Source organism: Elephantulus edwardii, unplaced genomic scaffold (assembly GCF_000299155.1).
Source record: "Elephantulus edwardii isolate Elephantulus edwardi_28Jun2011 unplaced genomic scaffold, EleEdw1.0 scaffold00048, whole genome shotgun sequence".
NCBI classification, from domain to species: Eukaryota; Metazoa; Chordata; class Mammalia; order Macroscelidea; family Macroscelididae; genus Elephantulus; species Elephantulus edwardii.
Window position 1 is genome coordinate 13,105,046 of NW_006399798.1, and position 14,525 is coordinate 13,119,570.

At 38.3% G+C, this 14,525-nt stretch overlaps 1 protein-coding gene across 2 annotated transcripts in view; it reads left to right on the forward strand.

Moving 5' to 3' along the window:
- Nucleotides 1–14,525, forward strand: part of ABCA5 (ATP-binding cassette, sub-family A (ABC1), member 5) — a 68,318-nt gene that overhangs the window by 1,133 nt on the left and 52,660 nt on the right. Inside the window, exons 2-9 of one of the 2 annotated variants that reach the window (XM_006886252.1) lie at nucleotides 173–377; nucleotides 1,304–1,306; nucleotides 2,465–2,623; nucleotides 3,802–3,890; nucleotides 8,781–9,010; nucleotides 10,483–10,624; nucleotides 11,689–11,877; nucleotides 13,860–14,007. In XM_006886252.1, coding sequence (XP_006886314.1) covers nucleotides 173–377; nucleotides 1,304–1,306; nucleotides 2,465–2,623; nucleotides 3,802–3,890; nucleotides 8,781–9,010; nucleotides 10,483–10,624; nucleotides 11,689–11,877; nucleotides 13,860–14,007 — 1,165 coding nt within the window. Of the gene's footprint in view, nucleotides 1–172; nucleotides 378–1,303; nucleotides 1,307–2,461; nucleotides 2,624–3,801; nucleotides 3,891–8,780; nucleotides 9,011–10,482; nucleotides 10,625–11,688; nucleotides 11,878–13,859; nucleotides 14,008–14,525 lie in introns of both variants that reach the window. The other variant, XM_006886253.1, reaches the window with a different exon arrangement.

Genomic DNA, 14,525 nt, shown 5'->3' on the forward strand with positions numbered 1-14,525 from the left:
AGGAGGAACAATCTCCTCCTGTACCAGTCAGATCTGATTTGACTGTACACACAAAAAATAATGAAATAAAATAAATTAAAAAAATGATTAATGATATAATTTTAATAGAAATCTTGATTATTTTTGCTATCACGATCACATTTTAAAAATCACTTTGTTTCTTTTATTATAGGAAATTCTGTTCCCACTCTTCTTTTTATTTTGGTTGATATTAATAAGCATGCTGCATCCAAATAAGAAATATGAAGAAGTGCCTGATGTAGAACTTGACACCTTGGACAAATCTGTCCTCTCCACCCTCGTCCTCGGATACACTCCCGTGACGAACATCACAAGAAGCATCATGCAGAAAGTGTCTACCGACCACCTTCTTGATGGTATTGTGAACTTTTCTATGGCTGTATTTAATCTGGAACACCTAGAACATGAAGCTTCCATATTTTCTGCTTCATAGAAATACAAGTACTTTCATTCAGATTCCGTTTTATACATGTATTAGTCATTTACTTTGGCTCCTTTCTGTTTCTCCTAAACTAATCAATTTCTCTTCTTGGCAAGATGAAGAAAATTTTAGATACTGTATGTTCATATTTTATATTTAAATGTTAGAACATCTTCAAAATAGTTCAAGCACAGTTTTACAAATAGATTACTTTTTCTGTCTTAGCTGATAGTTAAGAAGCAAGAAATACATGATAAAGATGATAAAGCAGTAATCAACAAGCTATCACTCCTCCTCATGGGGCAGTTCAGTAAACTGAAGAAGAACTTAGTGCTGGAGGTTATGATTGTAGCTAAGAACCCATGTCTTATTGTTCTCAGTGTCTGTACTTTTCACAAAGAATGGACCTCAAACGTAAGCAGTGAGCTACTAATGAGAGTGAAATGGTTATTGAGAGAATGTCAAGCAAGAACTGGGGAAGGTGTCTGAAATGTCTATGCTATGGGTCCAGTGATAGATACGGAATTGTAGAAAGACTAACGTGTAGTCATTGGTCACACTGGATAGTTGTAATTAATTCACCTTGAGTGTATCATTACAGTACTGAACAGTATGCCACTAAATGAAAGGAATTAATTATATATTCAGGGATCAGGTTATATTTTTGCCATTGCATTCTTTCTTGGCTTACTGCTATTTAATACTTTAGTACTATAGTGTGCTAACTGATGTATTAAATGCATATAACATGGATGACCCAAGATTTTAACATGCAGGCTCAAAAAATGATCAAAGATGTTGAGAAGGAAATTCATTGCTAATTCTGAATAGAAAGAAGAGATGTATACCAAAGAAACCCAGTCAGCAAGTATTAACTTCAGTGCCAAAATGGTAAAAAGAGATAACTTCCATCTTTTTAACAGCAGAATGAATTTAGAATGAGATATACACTCACACGGGATAGCATGACTGGTAGGACAGTGAACTCTAATACTCTGTTTATTCAGGTCACTCCTGAAGTTCCAAGTCTATCTTAAAGGTCTAGAATATCATGGTAGTTAATATATAATATAGTTTACAAAGCATTTTCATGTTTCTTACTGTATTTTATCTTCAAACACTCTAGTGTGAGCATTTAGATTGTATGTATACGTGAGGACACCAGGGTTCACAGAGGCTGAATGACTTCCCTGAGCTCATGTCGCTAATGAGCAATGAACACCATTTTTATGTTCGGCCTGTGTATTTCACCACATATTCTGTTGTAAAGCTTCATTGCTCATAAACAAAGCTGCAAGAAAAAATTTAAAAATTATTATTAGATGTAAAAGGAATGTTGTAAGAAAGGAACAAGAAATATTAGACTGAAATGGCAATTTACATTCAAAGAAGAATTGCATATAGTTACATAAATATATTACTTAGTTTCTGGTAAGGATTATAACCTTTTATTCATAAGAAGAAATATTTAAAAATAAAATATCCATTTATTTATCAAAGAGTTATTTATGTAGTTTTACTTTGAGAGAGGGCATTGAACTATAGTCTTTCTTATATGATAGACTACTGCTTATGATCTTGAGTTTAATAGTGTGCCAGAAATTTAGCCTATTGGTCATGGATTTTAAAGAGAAAAGAGTAGAGAAGATAAAATTTAACAGTGAATATGAAAACTAGGGTAGTAAAACTCCTCACTATTAAATTGTAGTACTGTTCATTAAGTAGATAATTTTTTGTGAAATGTTTTCTTCATATTGTTTTAAACTATGTCATATCTTGACTTCTTTATGGTAAAACAAAGTTTATATAATAAAATGACAGTTGCATGATAGTATCAATAATACTGTTCTTTGCTCTCTGTATTATTTACTTAGATGGGCTGTATTCATTTTTTGAGAAGTTAGAAAAAATAACAATACTTAAAGTATTACACTCATCAAATGAAATTGTATGCTGGGTGATTATTATGGTAAAATTTAAACATTTTTGAGTTAAGTGTGTAGTTGTGTTATTTTACAGAAGTAACTATTGAAGAATATGCAAATGAAAAAGAATTGATAGCAGCCAGCCTTTCTAAATCTACCTCCTTTGTGGGTGTGGTTTTCAAAGACATCATGTCATATGAACTTCGTTTTTTTCCTGAGAGGATTCCAGTGTCTTCTACTTATATGGATTCACGAGGTAAAGAATTCAATGAATTATTGAAAATAAGTCAAATGCATGTCTTTGGCATGCCAGTTTATTTGCAGATTTTTTGTTTTCCACATTGTAACTCATTTTATTTAAAGTTGTCAGGATTATTTGCAAAATTTGATGAGGGTTAACATTGGCGTTTTCAGCTGTTCTTACCCGTTCATATAGGAACATTTATCAGGTGTAGTACACACACACACACACACACACGCGTTATTGTTAGATGCTGTTGAGTTTGACTTAGAATGACTCTCTGAATAACCAGTCTGAACCCTGTCCTATCCTGTACCATCCTCACAATCTCTGACACGCCCCGTCAAGCCCATTGCTGCAGTTAACCATCTCACCTCACTAGGTTGAGGGTCCTCCTTTCTTTTGGTGACCCTCCACCTTTCCAGACATGATACTATTCTCCAAGGAACAATCTTTCTGAGCAACATGCCCAAAGTATATGATTCATAATAAAATAGATTATATCCATTTTAAAATTTTAATATATGTGTATATTCTATATAGATTATAGTAACAGAAAGCAAAATTTTAGCTTGAACTGTGTGGCTTTCTAAACCTACATTTTTCCTTTTATTTAATTGTTTTCACATGATATTGCCATAGACCATAAACATGTCTTTAAAATTGCAAGCTCTTTCACCAATGAAATGTTACTGTAATTCAATTTGAAATATGGAAAACAGACTTCAGTCCTTAAACTGAAGAGATATTATCATCAGCTGCAAACATTTATTGAGTAATGTCAAAATCTCTGCTACATAATGAAATTATGATGTAGTTCCAAAAAACCTCTTAAGGAAAAGTAGGTTGTCTTTCTTCTTCTGTTCTCTAACTTTCCTCTGAAGGTGCTTCAGAGTTGACAAATTATTGCTTAAAACAAAAAAGTGACTTATTGTAAATAACTATGCTTATAATTAATTTCCTTTCTATTTCCACAAGATTTTCAATATCTTCATACTTGAAATATCTTTATTTCAGCTTTTCAAATTGCTGGCAGGAATGTTCTCTTTATATTAGTAAGACAATAGTTTATTTTCTCTGTTACAGTAGAGATTTAGTAATTATAGTTCTTTGGTAATCATCTGTATGTTTTCTTTGAAAGAAGGCATGTAGATGCCATGTGAAACCTTCCACTCACACTTGTCTCCCTACAGCGGGCTGCTCAAAATCATGTGAGTCTTCTCAGTACTGGTCATCAGGGTTTACAGCTTTACAAGCATCCATAGATGCGGCCATTATAGAGGTAAATATGACGAAGAAAATGAAAGTGAAATCATTTTAATAACTGTGTCTTCATCTTTAAAACAGAGTTTTGTTTGACTGATGTCCTATATGTAAAGTGGGTGACTTTTTACAACTTTATGAAAAAATTAAGGAAAAGTGTTTTATGATTTAATACTCTTGAAACTTTATTTCTAAGGATATGAGTCGGCATTTATATATCTGTATTATTGTAGGTAGAAAGTCGTAAAAAGATCAAAGACATGTATTTTATGATTTAATACTCTTGAAACTTTATTTCTAAGAATGTGAGTCGGCCTTTATATATCTGTATTATTGTAGGTAAAAAGTCATAGAAAGATCAAGGACCACTTGAGGAGCACCATATCTGACCTTTACCAACATAATAGGAGGAAACTATCCCCACCCATAGCATCTGTAACACAAAACCAGTTCCCCTGCGGTCAGACAAGTCCGCCACGCTCCCATGCCTCTTTATATTCATCCCACCACCATTCTTACTGCTTGGCTGGGTCCAGAATCCAATGTGACAGCTCACAGACCACACAGAACCATATTAGGAGACTTAAATGATTTTAATTCAGATTAATAGCAAAATAAAGTAAAAAAAAAGCTCTGAAAATGTGCATGTGGGCATCTCAGCATCGTGGCTCTAAGTTCCGAAGTCCTCAGTCCTGCCACTATTAGCTTCCCCGGTAACTGTCCACCCGAGTTCTCAGTCTTACCAGTTATTGGCTCCTCTCCCCCTGAAGTCCCATCTCACATCCAGTTCTCCTGTTCAGCCATCACTGCTGTTGCCATCCCAAAGCATAGCCTACATTTTTACTGGATTGGGGGAGGTTTCTCTTCTCCGTGTAGAGGAAGAATCCCATCTCTTGGGGTGTGAGAAGAATCCCTTCTTGTGGGCAAAGAATTCCTGCTCTGCAGCGAGAACTGTTCAATTTCTTGGTGAGACTAGCCAATCCCTTTGTAGATTGTTGAGACTGGACATTCCCCTTGTGGAATGGTTTAGTAGCCAGTCCCTTTGTGGATAGGCTGACACACCGCACATGCACAGTCTGGTCCCTCAACATAGTCATCTATACTGGAAAAACCACACAGAAAGACCAGCTCCACAGTAGTATTAATGAAGTAGCTCTATTTGCAGACTTTCCCCTGAGAATAAAAATTATTTATTTAAAAAAATCTGCATATATTTATTATCTTAATTATTGTAGCACATTTACTTTTATTTTAAATAATTAGGATGGGTTTATTTACTGAAGACCATTTCTTCACGTGTATGCATATTGACTGACCCATTTAATTTATATAAAACATTACAAGATAAACTCTGCTATTACATCAGTTTTCACATTTGAAACTGAAACAGTGTAAGAACAATGCAGTTGGCAGGGCGGTGACACCGTGTGACCACCACTAAGTCCACAGGAGGGACGAATCCCCATCAGCAACATGAAGAGCGTAGGACTTATGTCTGTGAAGTCAGACGTGCTGCTTTGCTCTCACACCTACTCCTCTCAATCCTGACACCATCCTTCCCTCCCACGGCTCTATCTACTCTGCTATTAGCAGTACTAATCCACTGCAGGGATGACACAACTCACAGACAATCCTCGGGATTATGGGGCTAATCAGGGAAGTGCAGGTTGGAAACACTTCTGCGGGTTGAGACGTCTTTGGTGTGCTAGCAGGCAGACCTTCCGGCTGCTTAACCTCGTGGCCCTGGGCCCCGCACCTCTGGCCTAGTGCTGTGAAGCTTTTATTTGTTGTTATTATGTGCTGTCAAGATGGAACTGACTCATACCTAACCCTCCAGTAGGTTTTCAGAGTCTATAAAATTCTCCAGAGGAGTTTGGCCTGCTTTCTTCTTTGGAGCAGTTGCTGGATTTGAACCGTGTGTCTTCAGCTTGGCAGTACAACTCCTCACCCATGAGGCCACCACCACAAGCTTTTAGTTCTGCCAGTTATTTGTACCTCAAGGCCACAGTGCAAGGCTCTGGCTCTGTGGGACTGCAAATCCACATCAGCTGTCTCACACCTATGTCTGCTTTCTGCCACATCTGATGATCACTAGCGGTGCTGCTAAGTCTCAGGATTGCGCAGGCATCTCCAGCCCACAGGACTCATCACACTCTTTCGCTTCTTTCCTGGTGATAGTAAGATTCCACGTTTTTTGCCTCTGTGTCTGCTCAATTTAAGCCTAGTGGGATTGCAGAATTGACCAATCCCATAGCTAGTAGTCTGCACACTTTATTTGCATGTTCATGCCCCAGAGGTGATTGTTAGATGCTTTCAGGTCAGCCCTGGCTCATAGAGACCCTGGTACAACAGAAATAAATGCTGCGTCTTGTGCCAGGCTCCCAGCCTCCGCAGTCCCTAAGCCCATTGTTCTAGTCATGGTGTCGTTGAAGTTCTTCCTCTTCTTGGTTGACTCTCCACTTTTCCAAGCATTACGTCTTTCTGCAGTTGCTTCAGCCTGAGAAATGCCAAGTATGTTGTTTTGATTTTCTTACCCCGAGTCGTTGCAGTTCAGATCCGCCAGTGTTTTGAACCCACTAGCAACTACTCAGGAAAAAGATGGCAGTTTCTTCCTACTTCTATTTGTTCTATGTGTCCTTGAGTCCAGTATGACCTATCGTGACCCTGTGAATGACAGATCCAAACTGTCTTATTCTCACGATCTCTGGCACACTCGAGCCCATTGCTGCGGTCTCTGTGTTACCCATGGTGAGAGTCTTCCTCTTTTACCATCCTTTCTTTTTTTTTTAATTTTATTTTTGTGTGTGTACCGTCAAATCAGATCTGACTGGTATGGGAGGATATTGTCCCTCCTTCTCCAGCAGAGCATCTGGTGGAGTCGAACCATGCACCTCTGGAATTGCAGTGCAGCTTCTTGCCACCAGGCCACGAGAACTCCCCTCTCCACCTTTCTAAGCATGATATCCCTCCCCAAGGAATAATCTCTCCTAGCAACAAGCCCAGAGCATGCGGGATGAAGCTTTAGAATCTTTGCCCCTCAGGAGCTCTCTGACTGTGCCTTCTCCAAGACCTACCAGTTTGTTCTTTTGGCGTCCGTGGGGTAGGAAGTAGTGTTACTATTTTCAGCATTAGAAACCCAAGGGAGGGACTCTGTGACTTGGCACTGGCTTACGGGGTGGTAGTGAGTTTGAGTTTGAGTTTGAACACGTTGTTAGGTGCCGTTGAGCCAACCACAACTCACAGCAACTCTGAGCAACAGATCTAAACCTTGCCCTGCCCTCTACCGCTGTCACCATGTCTGATATGCTCAGGCTTGTTAGAGTCACTGTGTCTGTCCATCTTGTTGAAGGTCTTCCTGTCTTTTCTTTGACCTTCTACCTTTCCCAGAATTATGTCCTTTCCTGAGGACTGGTGCGTCCGTCCCTGCTTCAAAGGAGCACCCTGGTGGCACTCCTTCCGTGACAGGCATGCTTGTTCTTTCGGCAGTCCACGGGATGGTCCGTTCTCTTCTCCAGCACCGCAGTTCAAGGCACCGAGTCTCCTTTTGTCATCCTTTTTCATTGATAGTCTGTTCATCCCACAGTCAGATCTTGGTCTTGTTCTGACTGATAGTATTAAAATTCTCCACTATTTCTTTCAACAAATGTAGTTAACTTGATTCTTCATCAGCTGAGGTCCATTTGTATAGTTAAGTTGCCATTAATCTTTTTTTTTAACTGTATCAGATGTTTTATTCTATAAATATTCAGCAAAGTACTAATAAGATATTTTATCTAAGTTAAATTTTGGAGCGTGCTTCCATAAGCCAAGTATCTATATGTATCAAACTGCTTTTCTGTATAGTAGTAAAAATATATAAAATTGTTGTTGTTTACTGTTATGTGCCCTCGAGTTACTTGCAACTCATAGCAGCTCTATGTAGTGACCCTGCTCTATACTGTGCAAATCTGTCTCCAACACACCTGCTACCACTATCCCAATCACTGAATCGATCCATCTCATTAATGGTCTTCCTCTCCTGCGCTGTCCCTCCACCCTCCCAAACATGATGTCCCTCTCCAAGGACTGGTCCCTCTTTGCAACATGCCCAAAATATGTCCGATGAAGCTTCAGAATCCTTGACTTTTTTTTTTTTACCGTGTAAGTTTTTACTTGTACAAAATTCCATTTTGCCATTTCCAACCTCATATCACCAACACCCTATTTTCCAAATTCCAGTTTCTTCTTTGTTTCCACTTTTTGTATTCCAGTTACCAGTTTTTATTGATACGTCTTGAGTGCATAGTCAGTTTAAGACTGCAGAGGTTAATAGAGATCCTCAGTGTCTTCATTTTTGGCTTTAGGGCTTGATGCATAAATTTGTATAATAATCATATTACTTGATCTTCCTTTTATACATGTGATTATTATCTTATAACTTATAGCATAGTACTTCAAGACAGACCTTGAAATGTGCTTTTTTGAGGAAAATGGGACAACCCTGGTCTTCAGTTTGTCATTACTGGCATTGTCGAACGTATAATTGTCCAGTTCACGATGGCCAATACAGTCGCATTTCAGCTCACTTCTGCTATTTCGTGGTATTTTGTCATTCATTGTTGCCTACTTTCTTTTGAGACATACATTTTTGTTAAGATGTCATTGCTTAAGATGATAATTACATTTAAAAAAAAACTCTAACCAGTCTATATAGTTTGCAGCTTCAAACTTTAGTATTTAAGATATGCCTCCTGGATAAACGAAAACCAGTATTTTTCTCTATATCATGGCACTGGGGTCAGCCACTTAGCGTCAGGGTTGTAGCTTTTTGAAGATTACATTTGAGTTACTAAATATAGGAGTAGAAGTCACATTTTATCAGGGGCTACTGTCAGAACCATATTAATTGTGTTGATATTTTCTCTTGTAGTTGAAGACCAATGTTTCTGTTTGGGGAGAACTGGAGTCGACTAAAGCTGTTATCATGGGTGAATCTGCTGTTGTAGAAATAGATATCTTCCCTCGAGGTGTCATTTTAATATACCTAGTTATCGCATTTTCACCTTTTGGATACTTTTTGGCCATTCATATTGTAGCAGAAAAAGAAAAGAAGTTAAAAGAATTTTTAAAGATAATGGGACTTCACGATACTGCCTTTTGGTATGTTATTAAACATTCATTGTCTAATGTCATTAATAGTTACGTATCATCTGCAAACCTTCAATTCTGCTACCTACCTGAGTTGATGTGCCGTGGATCCTGTTTTCTTACAATTGCATTTACCTTAAAATTTAAGACGAGCCAACCTGCTGCTGCAATTAATTGGTCTGTTTTAACGTCCATGTAGAATAAAAAGACCCACTTGTTATTCAGTCAGTCTTAATTGGTAGCAGCCCTGAATGTGTCAGACTAGGACAGCTCTCCACAGAGTTTTCAATGCCTGGTTTTAGGAAGTGATAGTCAGCCTGACATCTTTTCCAAGATGCCTCTCCACCTTTGACTGTAATAGCAGTCAAGTTCAGTTCCTCTTGCACCTGCCATAGTCTGAAAATGTCGTTCAACGTAGCCCAATGTAACAGCTGATTTTTACACTTTCTATAGTGAAGTCATTGTACATAACAAATTTTCTTCATTCTTTTTCATTTCCTATAATATTAGGAGATGTTTTTAAACACATAATTTCTTGAGTGCCAGGATTTCTATTTTCATAAAAGTAAAATAAAACAAAATGTTGATTGTATCTAGTCCCTGCCTCTACCCCTTACCCTCCAAAACAAAAGTAGAGTGTTTCCTTGAAGCTTCCTAAACCGCAGTGGCATACAGTGAAGAAGCACTTAGCAGTAATTTATACGGGAAACTATTTTTGAGCTTTCCCCGACCCAAAAAATAAATGCTTGAATAACACCACGTGACACATAAACCCTAACTTAACACCAACACGGTTTTCACGGGTATGCCTCACAGCTGTGGCAGCTGACGCCGGCTTGCCCAGCGTGTCCCCCAGAGAAGGCACTTGGCAGAGCCACCGTGCTCTCCTGAGCTCACTGGCCCGCTGCAGAACAAACGCTGAAGGCAGTTTTTGCTTTTCATCTTTTTTCTTTAAAGTGGAAATCTTCGGGTTCTGTGCTAGTGAAGTCAGGAACAGGTATACTCACAGAGATTGCTGGCTAGCTCTGTTGTTGTCATGTGCCTTCGAGTGGCCTGTGTCTCATAGCAACCCTACATACAGTAGCTCTGAATACTGTCCTATGCTCAGCCAGTCTCACTGTCACCAACACCCTCCCCTCTTCGCCGAGTTACTGAGTCAGTTCGTCTCATCCAGGGTCTTCCTCTTCTGAGCTGTCCCTCCGCCTTTCCAAGCATGTCTTTCTCCAAGGACTAGACCCTCCTGACAACATCCCAAACAATGTGAGATAGAGAAAATCCTTGCATATTTTCTTTTTCAATCAGATTATACTTTTACCTCTAACTTAACCAGTACTGTATTTTGGATTACTTATGAATAGTATTCATTATATAAACATGTAGATAATTGGATTTTAATGTTTAGATGAAAACAGCTAAAATGATGCTGACATTTTTGAAGTGGTTTTTGACTCTTAATCACAAATGGACTTACGTTCTCATTTCAGGCTTTCCTGGGTTCTTTTGTACACAAGTTTGATTTTCCTAATGTCCCTTCTTATGGCGGTCATTGCAACAGCCTCTTCATTATTTCCACAAAGTAGCTGTTTTGTGATATTTCTACTTTTTTTCCTGTATGGGTTATCATCCGTAAGTATTTTCCTCTGAAAGAGGACCACTAAGTCACTGGGAAATAATTGAATTACTATGGCCAAACCGTTCGTTGTTGTTTTTATTTGTAGTTTGTGTATCCCATGAAAGATAGTTACTAGGTTACTGATGAATGCTTTGTACACATAGCATCGATGCCGTACAAATAGTTTCAGGTTTAAATTTAACTTCGTTTCATAGGATGTATTTCACAATTAGGATTCCCCTGAATCCTTTGCTATCATCACATAATCATGTATAATTAAAATTGTCCCCAATATGGAAATTTTATTTTTATGAAATCCTATGTGTCTCAGAGTATAATTTACATTATGCAACAGTGATGCTTAAGGCTCTGTCTTTTTATAAGTCTCTTGCATGTTGTGTGATTAACTGCCTCTCAAAACCTGCCTGAGGGTCAGCTCTGGGTGGTTCCAACTCAATGGTACACAACAACAACAACAACAACAACAACACATTGTTACCCATCTGGCATGTGGCTGAGGCTGGCTATTAGTTACCAGCCTTTTTTTACTGGCCCCAGTATGCATTCCTGTGGCTTTATGTGGCCATGCAGTACTAGTCTTCTGTTTTTAAAAAATGATAAAAAGAATTTGTGTTTACTCATACACTTGCCTCGTTTTGGTTCTCTTTCTGTCAGCACATTGAGCCCTCGATTTAAAGATAGTTTTGTTTCCCTGTGTGCACACAGATCTAACTTCAGGGCACAGCTCTTCATGGTTTCTGAGGGTAGAGGTGGTTCTATTTGCCACTGGTATAAATAAAATGCAAAATTCTCAATAAGTTTCAGTATTTTCTTCTGTGAGACTCTCTTAACTATCACAGTCAGAAATTATTTTTACACTTGAGTTACTTCCATCTCTTTGTTATTGTGAATAATGCAACAATAAATATGGGTGTTCATACATCTAAAAAAAAAGAAATTATTTTTAAGTGCGTGTATTTTCCATTGAAAAGAATGTGTACTCATAAGCAAAATTTTAATTTTTATTTTCACACCAAAGTATAGGAACAACACATTAATCATAGTATTTCTTTTACAGGTGTTTTTTGCATTAATGCTGACGCCTCTTTTTAAGAAATCAAAGCATGTAGGAATCGTTGAATTTTTAGTCACCGTGGCTTTTGGATTTGTTGGCCTTTTGATAGTCCTGATGGAAGGATTTCCCAGATCGCTCGTGTGGCTTCTGAGCCCTTTCTGTCAGTGCACGTTTTTGATTGGTATTGCTCAGGTGGGTAATCTATTTACCTCGTATTTCTTTTTTTTAATTATTAATTCCTTTATTAAGTTATTGAGATAGTGTAAACAAGAGACTTAAAAAGATGCCTACTCTCAGTTTCTCCCATTTTTCTCAGTGCAGCAGGACTGGAATCAGCATAGATGAAGAAATCATCTACATATTAGGAGCCTAAAATGAAAGGACTTTATAACTTTTGGTCTTGGAGGATGGAGAGGCGGAAAAGTAGGAATGAATAAGTCTTGAAACCAAGTAGATAAAAGTGCCTTATCCAAGACATTGAAGAAGGTCTTTCTGGGATAAAAATGTAGAAATGTATGTGAGCCAATGTGCTTATGTACTGCAATTCTTTCCAAAAAACTATAATGTACTGGCTATACATTAAGTCTGGTTTGTTGTTTTTGTTGTTATGTGCCATTGAGTCATTTGCAACTCATAGCGACCCTATGTACAAGAGCCCTAAACGCCGTTTACCTCGTATTTCTTAAATATTTCCCTTCATCTCCAGTTCCATGTAGCATGCTAGCATGCTGTTGATGCGATTAGGCAATATTGAGTCCATTTAGACTTACCGTAACCTCGTGTTAAAGAGTAGAGTGGCTCCAAAGGGGTTGTTTTCTCCTCTCCCTCCCGAGGTCTTCATGGAGCTGTGGTAAGAAGCTGCACAGCAGTCCGTGGGAGGAGGATGGACAGTTTTCTCCTGTGCGGTTAACACCTCTGGAAGCTCACTCGAGGGTCAGCCAAGGGTTGGTTTTGACTTGATGGCACATAACAACAACACAACAGGTCCTATGGAAAGAATGTTGATGGACTAATCCCTAGGGGGTTGCACTGATATCGCAAAGACCACACCTCTGGCAGTTCACATCCCCACAGGAGATATACAGCCCGGGAAGCCCAGAGAGGCTCAGCCCTGAGTGGGTTCTCCTTTGGAAGCAGATTGCAAAGTCTTTGTATCTCATAGTCTTTTGATGGATTTGAACTGCCACCCTTTTGGTTAGAAGCCATCCACTTAACCGTTATGCCAGTAGGGCTTTTCCGTCTAGCATTTTGCATGCCTTTAATATAGAAAAAAATGTTTTAATATTTCAACATTAGAAAGAACACTCACTTCCCTGCTTTCTTCTTAAGTTTTACATTTATAAAATTCTCCATTTATCAGTACTTTTCCCTCATTTCAGTATTGGAACAATGTTGAATATAAATTTATCTTCTGAAGCTTAGTTTAACTGTTCTGTGGACTATAATCCCTTTGTTTGCATTGTTGTTGTGTGCCGTCAAGTCAGAACTAATCTATAGATGACACATATGTAATCCTCCAGCGGGATTTTAGAGACAGGAAGTAAATGTCATGGAAGGAGAAACCTTTGCCAATGAAACAGCTAGTGGATTTGAACCTTGTGCCTTTGGCCTTGCAGTGCAGCTTTTTACCACGAGGCATCAGAGCTCCCTTTGTTTGCTTTGTCATTGTTGTGTACCATCAAGTTGGAACCAATGCATAGCTGACTCTCCAGCGGTTTTTCAGAGACAGTAAATCTCATGGGAGGAGATTGCCCATCCTTTCCCCATAGAGCACCCAGAGGATTAGAACCACATGCCTTTGGGATTGCTGCTGCACAGTTTCTTACCACTGGGCCACCAGAGCTCCCTTTTGTTTACATTAGTTCCTGTGATTATCATACTTTATTTTATTACATATTGTAGTCATTGCATTAGAATTAAGTGTACCTGTTTGGAGGTGTCCTAGTATAAGAAACATAGCATTTAAAACATGATTAAAGAGAATTGTTGTGGTAAAACTATACTTTAGAGAGTAATAATTATTCTCCTTTGAATTTGTGTCACAGTCTGGATGCGTTATTTCATTTCTTACAGGCTCCTTTTGTTTACTGTCAGTTTGGAAATATAGAATAATTCTAAGTAGTGTCAATGTTTGCTTTTTTAATTATAATAAAATTGATGCTTCTGTTTTTCAGGTCATGCAGTTAGAAGATTTTAATGAAGGTGCTTTGTTTACTAATTTGACCGACGGCCCATATCCTCTTATTATCACTCTTGTCTTGCTGGCACTTAATAGTATATTTTACGTCCTTTTGGCTATCTATCTTGATCAGGTCATTCCAGGTATGCAGGTGATTATTGAATTTTATTGCAAAGTTATGTAGGATGTTGTACCCACGGAGAGTCAACTTTTTGTCCTAGTACGAGTACCCTCATTCATATTAATTGCTCAAGCTTTAAATTTAATCTTAAGTATCTTCTACACCTTGTACCTTAACCATGTGGAAAGAAAAGAGCGAGTATGTGCTGTTTTGGCCACATCTACCAACTTCTTCTACAAACTTCTCAGTTTCTGCTCCCCTGATTCTGAAATTTATTCCCCGGGACCTGTACCTACTTTTCTCAAGTCCATTACAGAGAAAGGTTGTGATCTGTCGTTTACAGAGTCATGATGAGTCTTAGTTGGTTTGACAGCACCTAACAAACATAAACATTTTCAAAAACTACCTAGGATGGTACCCATCGAGCCTTCAGTAAACATTCCCTGGAGATCAGGAAATAAGCCAGAAACTCTTTCTCTTCTTGAACTCTGTTAGTGTACACATTATGCTTACCATCATCCTGTGTATTGTTACTAGAAA